Raw genomic sequence first — 15,356 nt, 5'->3', positions numbered from 1 at the left:
CGGTAGTGCGAAGCATCATCATGTCGTTGAATCAGTCTGAGTAGTGCGAGTCTGCATCAGCCGGCAGAAGCAGAGTGTTGAGAACCGCAGCAAGACGCAGACCTGCCTTTGCGAGTTGCTTGTGAATGACCCTGTCGCTGTTGGTTGCAATGCCAGTGAGAAAGGGGTGTTAGCATCTTGGCATCGTTCGACATCATGACTCTCATATCGGATACTTACCGTTCGATACGACCAACGTATTCAGGCACGTCCAGTTCAGGTTCCGGCACCGGTGTCGGGGGAGGAGTGTGTCCGCCCTCCGCAGAGTTGCGAGGAGGAGCTGACTCCCACGCAGGCACTGGTGATGCGAACGCATAGTCGCATACCAAAGAGTGCATAGGCTTGGTCCACTCATACGGACAAATTGGCAGATCCGTATCATCGGCCGAGCGTGGGTCCTTAATGTGGGTGGCAAAGACTAATTGCTCTCCGTCTTGCAGCAACGGATCCACTCGCTGTCCGTGACGCTCACAGGCAGACCAGCCATTTGACTCTTGCTTCCACCAACCAGCTTGAGACTGACCACGCATCGAAGGCTGACCCAAGCCCTCCTTGAGAATCTGTCGAATCAAAGGGTCGTATCTCGCTCCGACGAGCGCACTTTCAATGCGACCTGAAGGGAAACGCGTTGTGTAGTTGGACAGCTCGCGAATCTGCTTTTGAATAAGCAAAGTATCCCACACCGTATGCAGACGGGCTTTTCTACCCTCGAATTGCACCCAGATGTCATTCCCACCCCGAGCTCGTCCTGTGAGATGAAGTGGTTGATGCGCATCACCGAACAGATGAACCATGAATCGCAATGCCATGTCCCGTTCCCATCCTGATTCGGTCACCACTCGTGAAGTGTAGTTGACGAGAGAAGCAAGCACATTGTTGTCCGAAGTCCAGCCGGTCTCGCCGTAGAAGCATTTGCTGGGTGGGTGGTCATCGATGGGGTTGACATAGTGAAGTTGACCGCTCCAGGGATACCGAGAGCGAATTGTGTCGGGCCATCCGGCTAAGACGGCAAGATGGCAGTGCGTGTTGGGACGGTTGCCATCGGACTTCGGCCAGTAGGATGGGTACTGAGTGGAGTTGGGCAAGATCGAGCAAAGCTGCTCTCGAACAGCAGGATGAAGCTGAGTCTGCGCGATGGTTGCCACGATTTGATGTCCTGCGATACCCCATGCGCTGACGGAAGGAAGGAGGAGAAGCAGCACCGCCGCAAGAGCGCGCAAGCTGCTAGACATCATTGTGACCTGTTCGAAAGGGGAAAGTGTTCTTGTGAGGAGAAGAGAGTTTAAGTTGGAGTAGCCATCAGACGTTGCGCTTGACTTTATGTGTCTCTTGCGCTTTCCAGACCGTGAGAGGTGAACCCTGCGCCGTTCACGCCACGCTCAGGGTCCAGTCCATAGTCATACACTGCTAAACTGTGCAACTCAGCTCAGCCGAGCTGTCAAATCACACACACACACTCTGACTTTCTTGACCTCCTGAATCCCGCTACGCGCTGCTGCGCTCAGCTGACGACTCACGTACCGGTTGAAGATTAGTCCATCGAGCGTTTGCCTCAATGTGGAGGAGAACAACACCAGCGACAGAATAAAACCTTGCCTTCGCTATGCAATGAAAGATGTCACTTTCCCACCCATAGACTCATCCTTGCCGGATCGTATCGCTGCAAATCGCTATTACCGACGACTTCCAGCTACCCTGCATCAGGTCGGTAAAGATGAGCGATACGGACATCGACAACGCCTCGTTGCCATCCGACGACGTGACTACCGCCGAATCACCGCAGACCCTCATCAAACGGCGACTCCCCTATGGCACGCTTCGCGCCAACGATCAAGATGAGCTCTTGACAACCGCCGTTGTCCTCCAGACCATACAGAGCTCGCACGGTCGCCATCACAGACTCGATCTATCCCATGCTTATCTTCAAGACGCCAAAGCCAACAAGGTTCTCGACGTATTGCGTGAACGGTCCTCCAGTCCCGGAATCAACGATCATCTACTTTTCCACCGCTCAGACGATGGTTCAGAGTTTCCCAATCAGGATCAGTGGCTTCGCTCAATACCTTCACTCTCTCGCGCCATGATGACGAATCCTACACCGCTATGTGCAAGCTTCAGGATTGTCGAATTGGACAACAACTCTCTCACCTTTGCTTGTCTACCTGCCATTTGTCGATTGTTAGATGGTAATCTGACTCTACACAAGCTCAGTCTCAAAGCAAACGAAATAGAAGGAGAGCCACGCTGGTTCTATAATCTTGCGCAGGCCATCGGATCGTCTGCACTTAGGCATCTCTGCTTGTCGTCCAATCCAATCGGGCCTTACTCCCTCGCAGCCTTCTTCGACTCGATACCAAAAGGCGGGACTGCCTTGGAGACCCTAGAGATGTCCAATTTATCTCGTCGGCTTCGCGAAGACGAGTTTGATGAAGACACAGGCACAGAGACTATCGAGAGCGAATATTACGTTGCTGCACAAGCCGCAGCTGACTTCATTGGGGATCCGAAACGCTGCCGAAGTCTTCGTGTACTTCATCTCAACGCCAACTCTTTTGGAAGCCGTGGCGTACGCGTCATCGACTCTGCCCTTGTCGGCAGTCTCTCCGATGCCCCAGGTCTACCTATCATCCAAACAGATGAAATCACAGCTTTATCTGATCAGCTTCAAGCGCTGCGAAGAGATCCTTTTTACCTCGCTGTTTTCGGAACCAAGCCGATGAAGCGGAACCGCTCTCTCGTCAGGCTTCAGCTCTCTGGCAATTATTACCGATGCTGGCAGGCTGAAGACCCTCAAAAGGATCTCGACAAGTTCCTCGGCATAAAAAGGCGATATGCTGCCATACCAACGCAGGAGGTCAAGACCATGGCTGTCTTCATCGAACAGTGGTCTCGGCAAAAGAGGATGCAGCAGAAGAAAGATCCGAGCGAAGTCTTCTTTGAACTTCCCTTTGAGGTGTCGCGCCATCTATTCAAACTCGACGCCACGCTCAATGATGTGGAAAGGGACTTTCAGGATGCTGCTCAGTTTGCCGCTGGTTTAGACGGCACTACGTTGATCAAGATGCGACTTTCATGTCTCGACGCCAACGTCACAGAGGGAAAGCTGTGCCGCAAAGCTGCTGCAAGGATCCTCAGCGTGGCAAGAACGGTAGGATACCGCGTCAGGCGAGCGTCCACTACCGCAGATCCACAAACCGAAACAGTACAAAATTCGGCTACACCAGGCTTTCCTAGATTCATGGATCTACCACCAGAGCTCAGGTTACTCATTGTTCGCCACCTCGATGAAGATAACATCCTGTCGGGCAGCCAGTTTGCCAACATAATCAGCTATGCGTGCGAGCCTAGCACTATTGGTTATGGGCAGCCTCAGTATGACTGGTCACGCATCCTCGAGTCGACTAGCGAAGCCGAGTCGAGCTCCGCGGAAGGACCTTCGTCTACACGGCCTGCTCAAGGGTGGTCTTGGAGGGAGTGCTTTGCATCACGTGCGCCGCCTCGGGACTGGCAGGCGGACCTGTTAGACGCCTCCAATGAGGAGAGCGAGCTCCGTCCACGCGCGGTCAAGGGGAGGTGGTCCTTGGAAAGGACAAGTCCGAGCACATTCGCCTTCTTAGAATCCACATTGACACACAGGACGATGTAGGAATACCCATATTGTATCTTGCGCATGTACTCGGTCCACGACCGGAACTCAAAACGGATCGATAAGATCCTATCGAATGCATCTCTCATCGAATCCTGTAGAATTAGTGTGAGCTCGTGAGCAGAATCACATTTGCATGTGAGGCAAATCCCAACGACATCACCAAGATGTCCCGAGAAGCTAAGCAAGACCTCAATGTGCGAGCGGACAGATGCGAGCGGAAGAGTACTGTTGCACAACGAAGAGCTGGAATTGAACGCAGATGTTATATCAGAATGTGGCGAATTTTGAGAACAAAAGGCAATCTAGTGGTGACCGTGAGCGTGCTTGGAAGTGTCGATCTTGTAACCGACGAGCGATCTGCGGCCGATCATCTCGCCGATAGTGAAAATACCGTAAGCCTCGACAGCGTAGATGCCGACATGCTTCCAGTCGCCCTTGGTAAGGAGCTGAGCCCAGTAAGCCTTATCGGAGGCTTTGGACCAGATCTGACGGTATGCAGAGAGGATTGTGTTGAGCGAGGTAGGTGGGGCGAGACCTTCAGCAACGTAGACTTGCTTGGCGATGTTGGAGGCGACGGAAAGGTTGTACTTAATAGGTTCGGAGTAGCCTGTGAGGTTGCAGCAAGGCGCAAGATAAATGGCGATGTGAGGAAGCAAGAACAGGATTAGTAAGTCGACGATATTGACGCTTGAGACAGCGAGATGTGACACTGATGGTTCTGGACAGCTGAAGATTCGACATCGATTTGGAAGCTTGTCGTCGGTGACTGTGCTGGCACTGACGATCAATTCAGCCTGACCTGACCGGCAAATCTACCTCATTCACCCTATCGATGCCCTATCTTGCTCCGTATGCTCGGTGTACTTACCTCCAAGAAGACCCTCAACACGCTTGAGAGCGGGGCCACCGAGCTCTTGCGCCTTCTTAGTGATGTCGTTGATAGCAGAAGATGCCTTTTCGGGAGCACTGGCCGAAGCGCGACTAGTGGAAGTAGACGAGAACTGACGACCCTGGCGGGCGATAGCGCGAACTGCTGTTGACCTTGCGAAAACCATTGTGAGCGACGGAGACGACGACCTGGAAGATGGAGGAAGGATGACAGAGCTTGACGGATGATGACAGCGACAACGATACTGTGTCGGCAATTCTACTATGGCGTGGGGCAACGGCTGCACTCGAATCGCAGCGAGAGCAAGTTGGATGGAGGGCACTGTTCTGGTGCCGCTTTGACACTTTCTTCTCAAAATTTCGGGAGAGCGAGACGGATCCGCACTCAAGATCGGCGCTGTCTCTGCTAAATGAGCCCTGTCCTGATTCAAACTCCAACCTTCTGCACACAAATTTGCCAGCATCGGGCTCAGCCGGACCATCGCTCCAATTTTTAATTTTTTTTTAATTTTGGTATGTTTGATCTGATCAAACCAAACACTCGAAAATGGAAGTCAAGAGTCACGTGTAAGACTCAGCGTCCGCGCCAAAGCTTGAGCCTGGAAAAGGGGCCAAGACGCTGCTGCAATGCTTGGAGTTGGCAAAGAAGAGGGCGCGCGTGTCGTTTGAAAGTGTTGGTTTCGAGTTCGTTCCCACAGGGGCTCTCAAGCCCCCCCTTTTTTTGGCAGCACACAGCCCAACAAGCACCCTTTTGAGCTGTGAGACACAACCAACACGCAGCTTCGAACAGTCCAGCAAGGCAAGAGCAGGCAAGTGCGCACCTTCAAGGTGCATCAACCAGAGAGAGAGAGTGTGTGTGTGAGTGGAGTTCAACATCGTCCAATTTCAACTCTTGCTGTTCTTGTCAACGACGACTCTTCCATCATCCATTCCATCACGACCCCTAACGACCTTGACTTAGACCAATACAATCACCATGGTAGGTGACTTCCTCAATCACGCTCGCACCACTCTGCACATACCCGACTCTGGCACGTAGCTGACACTGACACCAACACCTGTTTCCAACCGCTACCGGACTATCACCTTCATCTCTTACACGCACCCACAGTCCGACGCAGAATACAAAGAAGCTTTCGCCCTCTTCGACAAGAAAGGCACCGGTACCATCGCACGCGAATCTCTCGGTGACCTTCTTCGGGCACTCGGTCAAAACCCGACCCAGGCCGAAGTTGCGGACCTTGCCAACGCTGCACCCAAAGACATCGACTACAACTCTTTCCTCAACATTCTTAACCGACCTAATGGCTTCAAGCCCGCAGGAACACCTGACGAGTTCATCCGAGGCTTCCAGGTCTTCGACAAGGATGGAAATGGATTTATCGGTGCAGGAGAGTTGAGATATGTTTTGACGAGCTTGGGCGAGAAGTTGAGCGATGACGAGATGGACGAGTTGCTCAAAGGTGTTCAGGTTCACCCGTAAGTACACAAAGCAACAGCCAGGTTGATGCTTGCGCAAAGGTTTGGGAGGGCAAAGTGCTGACAATTATTCTTAATCTTCGATCGATGTCAAACAGCGACGGCAGCATCCACTACGAGTCGTTCGTTCGCCAGATTCTCAGCCAGTAGAAGATGACCTTTTCTCAGATCGCAATCGTATTCTCTCCTCTTTGCTCAAGTCCCGCACAATCGAACATAGCGTCGGTCTTATATGACCCCGCTAATCTCGTCTGCTTGGGACGCATTTCACGTCTTCTGCTTCCCGTTTCTGCCACCTTTACGATCGGTCCGACTGTATAACTTTTCCCGAATACCATTCTTGTTACCCTCCCCTTCCAACTGAGGAGAGGTTTGTATCGACAGTCCAGATAGACTGGGCGCATATGGTCAGTAGCCAGACGACACTGTCTCACATGCAAATGCATCGCAACCGCAACATTTTTAGTGTGTTCATAATTTGAGCAGAGTAAGCTCGAGATTTGACACATTCTCTCTGCCGCACACGGAACTCACAGAGACGACAGCCACAGGCATCCACAGTCCTAAATACGATACACAGAGAGAAGCGGTGTATTTGCAAAACTGAGAAAAGAGCACCAATACACAAACAGATCCATACATTATTCGTGAGAGAGCGGTATCTGACCACCACTGTTCGTAGATCAGGCAGGGCACCGATCACATCTGCAACGAAGCAGTGGTTGATGAGCCTATAATTCGCTGAGCCTTCAACCTTGCTTCTCATTTGTAGCAGTGCGAACGGAAGCGGAGTAATGCGAATCTTCCTCTGAGCTGCGTGTTTCTTCGACCTGAGCAAGTTTGCTCGATTCGGAAGCTCTTGGACGAGACTGGGAGCGGTTAGGCGAGCCCTTGCCGCTGTTACGTGGTTCACGTGAACGAGACCTTGAGAGCGATCTCAGGAGCTGCAATGGCGGCAAGATTCGAAGGTGAAACAAAGAAGAGGGAAACGAGACTTTGTCAGTTGGACTTGTTCGGGATGGTAGGTTTCATTCATGTCGTTTCAGAAGGCTTCGAAGCATGCAGACATCAAGAGGTGGAGTATCCTGGTGATGAGTGTGCTATTTCTGCATATCGGAGTCGGTAGCTGACATGGCCAGTGGAAGATCCGCAAGGCAGTGCCGTCGAAAGGCTCCCACAATTCGGTCCTTGCAGAGACGCCGCATGGGAAAGGCAGAAAGGGTGTCGGGTATTCCGAGATCCAAAAGAGAGAGCCAGCATGCACCACGCCTGTCAACCCGAACACTATCCATCATCGGTACTTACACCTGAAACTCCTCCACCGCCATTGTTGCTACCGTTCGAGCCACGTCCACGTCCGCGCTCCTCAGCAGCAGCAGGGTCGGAAGTGGCGTTACCAGCACCGCCACGGCCGGTCAAGTGCGCTGTCCTGGATTCGGTCTGACGGTACTCCTCCTGCAGCTTCTCCTCGCGTTGGGCTGCTTCAGCGGCACGCTTTCGGTCCAGCGGGTCACGAGAGGGCGATCGGACGTTACCGGCACCGCCTCGACCGCTAGAGATCATGTGGTTGGGAACGGCGGCAGCAGCGGCGGTCTGGGGTGGGATGGCATTGCCGGAACGGTCGCGCGATCGGGAGGGCGAGCGAATGATCTGTAGAAAGCAAAGAAGACATGGTGAATTAGAAGATAGACTTAGTCTGTTGTCCGAACTGAAGAGCCCCTGCCGCAATATCGATAGCCAGCACGCCATCTCGCAGCCTGTAGATGAGTCAACAGAGCTGCCGAGTCGATGCTACCGCTCTGTAGCTAAAGATCCTGCTAGTCGCATTTACTCACGTTACCAGCACCACCTCGACCAGTGGCGATGAAAGGGTCACGACCTCGTGACTCGGCAGAGACGTTGGCGTCTCTCTGAGAGTGGTGGCCGAAACCGAGAACCATTTTTGTAACTATTACAAGTTGGCTCAGTCAGAGCTGTCGATCTCGTTGAGAAGGTGGAGGCGCGCTAGATGCGTCTAGCAGTTGATATGATACAGTCCTGTTCAAAGGGACAAGATTCCAGCAGGCCCTTTGGAGCTACTGGATGTGATAGACGGTGAAGGTGATGGAGCGGTGATATTAGACCAAAAGATGATGGCGATGGGTGTGTTCGGAATGTAAGAGAGCCGGATGATGTGGTATAGACACACAATCGGAAGTATGAGAAAGAGAGGGAGATGTGGGCAAGCCAAGAAAAATCGGTAATCGAAGCGAGACGAGGCACAATCACGTAGTCACTTGACTTGCAAATACATGAGTTGAAGATACATTGGAATTTCCTGGGTTTATCCAAGACGCCGACAGGGCGAAACTCGTGAAAGCAAATGCCACTTATGCACAAGCTGATTCAGGCATGTGAATTGCATGAAGATTGACATCACAACAACTCAGGAGCTCTGCAGGAGAGACAGCACAGGAGCTCTGCAAGAGAAACTTGACTCATCTGAGGCAGTCCAATGTTCTCAGAGATGGCATCAAGGCATATATATACTCATGCAGTTTCACTTCCTTCTAGTAATATGACAAGCATTATAGTTGCTACACACCTGTACAAAGAGAGACTGATTGTGGCCTCAACCAAGTGGTGCATATAACTGCAATCTGGATGCACAAGACATTTCACAAAAATTCAGATCAGACATGCCAAATTTGTCTGCCCTGTGCTTAACCCCCAGAGGGGGCAGAACCCACTGCCCAGGGCCCCATGATAATGCTAAGCAATGTTACATCTGAGAAGATAGAGGAGTCCTATGGATAGCCTTCATAAGCATATTGAAATTGCCATTGTGGTCACAATAGGGGGGTTTCAGTATTTTTTGCCCTCAAAAACTAGAGTCTTCCAATACTCAAAAAAGCTCAGAAAATTGGCACCCCCAAATGCAAGCTGAGTTTTTAGAGGGTGAATTTTTGAAGCCAACCAAGGGAGGGTAGTGTCAGCCAGAAAATGAAGCAGTTCTGGAATCTTCATATTGCATGTATCATGCAAGAAGATATTGATTGTATGTTCTTGTGCAGCATGCATTCACACAAGAGAGTACACAGACATGATGACAGTTTTGCTCAGAAGAAAGGGTTCATGCAAAGAAAGCTGCACAGGAAAAGTGGAGGTATTTGCACAAGTAGATCATGTGCAACATCACATGAGTGAAACTCAGGTCCAATTCTGAAAACTCTGTGTACTTGGCATGACCACAATGTTGGATGAGGTTGCTAGAAAATTTGCCATGCAACAATGCAGCTTTTTGCAGACCTTCTTTGAGCGCTTTTGATGCTTGTGGTGTTGCATAGATGACAAGGCAAATGGCAGGGCTGGATGGTGTTGGCAGGCTTCCTGGGGCTGAGCTTGGGTTTGCTGAGATGATTGAGGATTGGAAGTGGTTTGCAGTGGTGGCAGCAGCTGTTGATGATGTGGTTGATGTCTCCAATAGCAACTGCTCTGGATCTTGTCATTACAGCAGTGGAGTTGCTCCAAGTGGATACTATTGTCTTGAGAGCCCACATTGAGCATGCAGCTGTCAGAGGAATACACAGCAAACAGAGCCCTGATGCCAGGACCAACAGACTTGACAATAATAGCCTGCTTCAGAGATTGCTCTTGTGGAACAACAAATGTCATCACATTGTAGCAAAAAAGGAAGTACCAATTGCCATATTGGTCCAGCTGGATGCCTCACTTGTGACCAGCTTCAAGCTTGGTTGTATGCAATTGTGAAACAACCTTGCAATGGTCCTTGAGGAAGTGGTGTCCTCTTTGGCTGCACAGGCAGATCCTAACCCAGGTATCCTCCTAACAACCAAGGGGTTTGTCCTGGCCACCACTGCAGCACTTGACAGCTATTGGTGTGAGCTTCAGCTTTGGGGCACCAAGCCTCCCATCTTTGTGTGCTAATTGCAAGAAGGTGTGAACATCAACAGATGACACTGTATGTGGCACTTTGACAGCAGCCCTCTTGTCAAAAATGATTGTACTGTAGCTGGGTGAAAGGAAGATCCAAAAGCCATTTTACCTGTTGTCAGAGGTTGCACACCCAAAACCTGATATCTGTAATAGAGTTGTGTCTATTACAAATTCTGCCAAGATATGTGACAACACTTGTGGTATTATGATTCTTGGCAAGATATGTAGTAGAGATGTCTCTATCACTTTTCTTGCTCAGAAATGCAGTAGTGGTTTTGCTATTGCAGGTTTTGACTGACTGCTGTGGACACTCCATCCAGAGGTGGCTCAGCATGATCAATAACTGGTACAAACTGGTACTGGCACCAAGGTCTGGTGTAAGAGATATGTTTGGTGGTGCCAACACAAGTGTCCAGTGTGTCAACTGTATGCTTGAAGTGATCCCCAGACCACAGTGGACAACTGCCTTCAGTTCTATCTTTATCCAGACCACTGGTTTGCTATGAACTGCCTTTGGATGTCAGTGAGTGGTGATACAACACATGTGCTACAATGGAAGTAACCTATTGAGATTGCAACTTGCTAACTGAATACTAATGTATACTTAGGTGTAAAGCTATAACTAGTAATGTATGGTGTAGAGTGGATGGGGATCCACTCCCTTGCTATGACGAGGAGCATGGTTATATAGCCATCCTTGTGACATCACCTGTGACACTGCTCCTTCCCTGGGAGGCCTTGTCAACTCTGCTACTCCTCCTTGTCCTTCCTATCCTGTCCATCCTGGCTTCTCTCGCTTTGTGTGGATGGATGGTTCCCATGCTACTTCATCATCACCCAGAGTCATTCCCACCTCATCTGAGTGGCAACTTGCATCTGTTCATCTCCCTCCTGTTGTTAACACCCATCTGTTTGCATTGACTTCATTGTCATGCAAGGTCCCTACTTCATCTGGTGGCAACTGTCCTCCCCTTGTGTGGCAATCTCCCTTCGTCCTATCGGCAATGAGGTGTCTTCCCAGCCAATCCTTGTGAGGCCTGTCATACTCAGTGCAATATCACAAACCCCACCAAACTCTGTGGTAGTGGCTTTGTTCCTACAGATCCTGATGAGTTATGCCATAGGGCCATTTCTCCTGCTGATCCTGGCAAGTTATGCTATAGGGTTGTTTCTCCTACTGATCCTGACAAATTATGCCATAGACTTGTCTCTCCTACTGATCTCAGCGAATTCTCCCTTAAGCTCCTGTGTAGCCTGATCCTGTGATTCCTGTGCTCCTTCATATGATGCCAACTTCCTCTTTTCCTCCTGCGCATCCGGCTCCTATGACACCTGTCTTTAGCCTTTGAACAGTTCAAAAGGGTTGATATTGGTCCACAAGGCAGATTCTTATCCCAGTAAGTGGTAAGGCTGGCTTTTTGAGCTGCAAGAGCCTTGTCAATTGCAGCTTGTCATATGCTGACAGGACACTTGCAGAGATGGGGATGCCTTCCAGTTGTCTCCCAGCTGCTGGTAGAGTTCATACATGTGTGGGAGAAGAGAGTTGTGGTTGATCACATTGAGTGTAGTTGCAGCAGCATTGTATGTGATGTTGGCACAATGCCTCCAAAAGCAGGCAATATCCTTGAACTTGGCAGTGGTTTTGATGTGATACTTGCATGTTCTGATCCTTGTCCTCTCAGGCTGAGACAAGGGTTTTGCTGGAGGGGGTGTATTGGGCCTTGTGGTTGGATTGTCCATTCCCAAGGCTTCTACCACTTGATTGCCAAGATCTTCAGGCTCAAGCCAGTCAATGTTGGTAGGGATCCCATTGTCATGGGCTTGACTGCACAGGAAGCAGGAAGACCCGACAGTTCATATGAAGGTAGCACAGGAATCAAAGGATTGGGTGGATCAGTGGATTTACAGAAGAATTCAGTGAGATCAGTAGTAGACCCAGTTCTATGACAGATCTCATTGGGATCTGCATGAATGAAGTTGATATCACAGATCCTACCAGAATCTGCAGTAAGTACAATAGTATGGCAGATTTCACTGAGATCAGTGACAATGATGTTCATATGACAATTTCACATGTGAGAGGGACTATGCTCGCAAGCAAGGAGGATTGAGCACTGCCAAGACAGGGACTGAGCTCACGAAGCATGCAGATGGTTACCACTCAGGGGCTCAGAAGATATGCAGACAAGAGAACCATTGCTGGTTGAAGGAAGAGGAGCTGTGTGGTGGGCACCAGAGAACAGGTCATGAGGAGGAGGAGCAGTATTGATGGAGTCAATACAGCTCAGGAAAGACAGGAGCAACAAGGCTCGATGAGGGGGAGGAGTCTCAGTGGAGACTCTTGTACAGTACTCGATGGCAAGGGTACTCTCTGGAGAGAGAGCCAGAGCAGTGTCACTGGCGACACTGTGAAGAGGTATATAACCATACCTTCTTGTCACAAATGGTCGAGTGGATTCCCATCCACTCTACTCACCATATTAACTAGTTATCACTTCAGCATTAAGTATACATTAGTTACAGTCAGCAAGCAGCAATCAAGTAGATTGCTCCTCATTGAAGTGCATGTGTTGTATCACTGCTCACTGATGTCTGAAGGCGGTTCATAGCAAACCAGTGGTCCAGATAAGATAGAACCAAAGGCAGTAGTCCACTGCAGTCCGGGGATCACCTCAAGCACATAGTCAACACACTGGACACTTGTGTTGATGCCACCAAGCACATCGCTCACACCAGACCTTGGTGTCAGTACCAGTTCACATTGTTATTGATCATGCTGAGCTACCTCTGGATGGAGTGTCTGACAGTGGTCAGTTGAAATCTGCAATAGCATTACCACAACTACAGATTCGAGCGAGAAAGGTAATAGAGACAGCTCTACTGCATATCTCATCCAGAATCGCAATACCACAAGCACTGTTGCATAACTCGACAGAATTGGTAATAGTATTGATACTACTACTGATCTCAGGTTTCAGGCACATGACCACTGACACCCATCACAATCAAAGGTGGTTGTGTTTCCAAACAGCCAGATGGTGTGAGGCTCTGCAAAGATGGAGACAGCAGTGTCAATCCAACAGCTTGTCAGCAGTTGTGTGCCTGAAACCTGAGATTGGTAGTAGTATCGATACTATTACCAATTCTGTTGAGTTATGTGACAACACTAGTGGTATTACAATTCTTGGTGAAATATGTGATAGAGCCATCTCTATCACTTTTCTCACTTGAATCTGCAGTTGTAGTAATGCTATTGCAGATTTTGACTAACTGCTGTGGACACTCCATCCAGAGGTAGCTTGGCACAATCAATATCAATACTTTGGTGGTGAACTTGATGATGACACCAAAGGTCTGGTGTGAGTGTGGGTACTGGTGGCATTGACACAAGTGTCCAGTGTGTTGACTATCGCTTAAGGTGATCCCCAGACCACAGTGGATGACTGCCTTCAGTTCTATCTAATCTGGACCACTGGTTTACTATGAACTGCCTTCGGACATCAGTGAGCAGTGATACAACACACATGCTACAATGAGAGGCAATCTATTTGATTGTGACTATGCTGACTGAAACTAATGAGTACTTATGCTTCTGAAGTAATACTAGTTATATGGTGTAGAGTGGATGGGGATCCACTCGACCACTTGTGATGAGAAGGTATGGTTATATACCTCTTCACAGCATTGCCAGTGACACTGCTCTGGCCCTCTCTCCAGAGAGTACCTTCTTCACCAAGTACTATACTGGAGTCTCTGATGAGACACCTCCTCCTCATTGAGCCCTGCTTGCCTGTCACTCCTGTCTGTCCTTCTTGAGCTTATGTGCCAACTCCTTCAACACTGCTCCTCCTCCTCCTCATGACCTGCTTGCTGGTGTCTTTGATACAGCTCTTCTTCCTTCAACTGGCGATGACTCCCTTGACTCCTATCTTGTGGACCCCTGAGTGGTACCCACCTGCATGCTCCTTGAGCTTGGTCCCCTTCTTGGCAGTGCTTGATCCTCATTGTATGTGAGCTTGGTCCCTCTTGCATGTGAATTGTCATACAAACATCCCTATCACTGATCTCTGCAGAATCTGCCATATGATCTTGCTTACTGCGGATTCTGGCAGAAATTGTGATATTGATGTTGCTCATGTAGATCTTGATGAGATCTGTCATAGAACTGTTCCTACTACAGATCTCACTGAATTCTGTTACAATTCCCATGATTGCCTGATTCCTTGATCCCTGTGCTCCCTTCATATGAACTGACAGCTCTTCTTACTTCTTACGCATCAATGCCCATGACACAGCTGTGCAAGGTTATGATGTAAGGTGGAACATACAAGGTGTTGATGAGATTGGAGTCTGCAGGAGGGATTAGCCTTCTGTAGAGGTTGTTCAAGTTGGCATCCCAGAAAGGGTAAATGTCGGGTCCTCCTTGCAATGAAACAAAAAGCCAAAAAGCCAAGCCAAGGCGAATGCAGTTAAAGTCATTCGTCAGTGCGTTGAAGTCATCCAGTTGAAGTCATTCGTCAGTGCGTTGAAGTCATCCGTCAGTGGTTGGAGTTGAGGCGTCTAGTTGATGATGGTGGTAAGAGACAGAGAGCGAGAGAGCGAGGAGTCTATATATATACAAAAGAAGAGCGGCAGAGAGCCGCATTGACTGCGGAACATAACAAAGCATTTGCCTTGAGTAGGTTGTGACACATGTGGTCCGTGCTAAGATGTTCAGGCCTTTTACTCGGCCGTAAGCACTACCTCCACTGTCTCTACGCTTTGTGTGGCTTTATCTACTTCAACTAATGCCACGGGGCAAAAGAGTCACTGATAAGAACTCTCGGCTGCAACATTTGCCAAGACGAGCTTCACCAAAGGGATTCGAGTGAATTGGAAGGTGAGAGCGGCTGCTTGGTGATTCTGAGATTCAAAGTAATTCAACTGTCTGCCGAGATCAGCGTCTCCTTCTCCCTGTCTGCCCGTTTGCTTCGCTCGTCCAAAGATAAGAATTGACCGTAGAGATAAGCTTTTTGTCTTTGCCCTTGCTCTTCACCCTGATCAAGCTCTTGTTTTCGCCGTCTCAGAGCGATTCTGTCTTGGGTCTGGCTTGGAGCTCTTCTCCGCAAACAAGCGTCTGTCGCTTGATACCACAGATCGAACCCCTTGTCCACTTCTTATCAACCAATCAGCTCACGCCAAACGAGTTTCCATCCACGCTCAATGACAGGATCAACCATGTGCGAACATTGCTGCGCGGAGGCCCTAACCCTAAGGGTAGCCCAGCAAACGGAATCCGCAATCGGCTAGTTTGCCGGCATGTTGCTCATGAATGGTACATTAGAGATCAGGAACGCTCATTTACCCACCTCCGATCTTGTGATGC

The 15,356-nt window shown here is 49.6% G+C and overlaps 4 protein-coding genes across 4 annotated transcripts; 1 reads left to right on the top strand and 3 right to left on the bottom strand.

Annotated features, from left to right (window-relative positions):
• Positions 1–31: 31 nt before the first annotated feature.
• UHO2_02149 (uncharacterized protein) lies at positions 32–1,274 on the bottom strand (the record flags this gene model as incomplete). The annotated part of the gene is made up of 2 exons (XM_041559586.1): positions 32–137; positions 220–1,274. The coding sequence occupies 2 exons, from the start codon at positions 1,272–1,274 to the stop codon at positions 32–34; spliced, it is 1,161 nt and encodes a 386-aa protein (XP_041415520.1).
• Positions 1,275–1,753: 479 nt separating this feature from the next.
• On the top strand, positions 1,754–3,685 carry UHO2_02148 (uncharacterized protein; the record flags this gene model as incomplete). Its single annotated transcript, XM_041559585.1, has 1 exon — positions 1,754–3,685. The coding sequence occupies one exon, from the start codon at positions 1,754–1,756 to the stop codon at positions 3,683–3,685; it is 1,932 nt and encodes a 643-aa protein (XP_041415519.1).
• A 305-nt stretch (positions 3,686–3,990) lies between these two features.
• On the bottom strand, positions 3,991–4,743 carry UHO2_02147 (uncharacterized protein; the record flags this gene model as incomplete). Its single annotated transcript, XM_041559584.1, has 2 exons — positions 3,991–4,295; positions 4,557–4,743. 2 exons carry the CDS (start codon positions 4,741–4,743, stop codon positions 3,991–3,993), a joined length of 492 nt encoding a protein of 163 aa, XP_041415518.1.
• A 2,061-nt stretch (positions 4,744–6,804) lies between these two features.
• On the bottom strand, positions 6,805–7,995 carry UHO2_02146 (uncharacterized protein; the record flags this gene model as incomplete). The annotated part of the gene is made up of 3 exons (XM_041559583.1): positions 6,805–6,999; positions 7,361–7,705; positions 7,891–7,995. 3 exons carry the CDS (start codon positions 7,993–7,995, stop codon positions 6,805–6,807), a joined length of 645 nt encoding a protein of 214 aa, XP_041415517.1.
• Between the last annotated feature and the right edge of the window lie 7,361 nt (positions 7,996–15,356).

Source organism: Ustilago hordei (assembly GCF_900519145.1).
Source record: "Ustilago hordei strain Uho2 genome assembly, contig: UHO2_contig_03, whole genome shotgun sequence".
NCBI classification, from domain to species: domain Eukaryota; kingdom Fungi; phylum Basidiomycota; class Ustilaginomycetes; order Ustilaginales; family Ustilaginaceae; genus Ustilago; species Ustilago hordei.
This window is presented reverse-complemented; position numbering and strand designations above follow the sequence as displayed.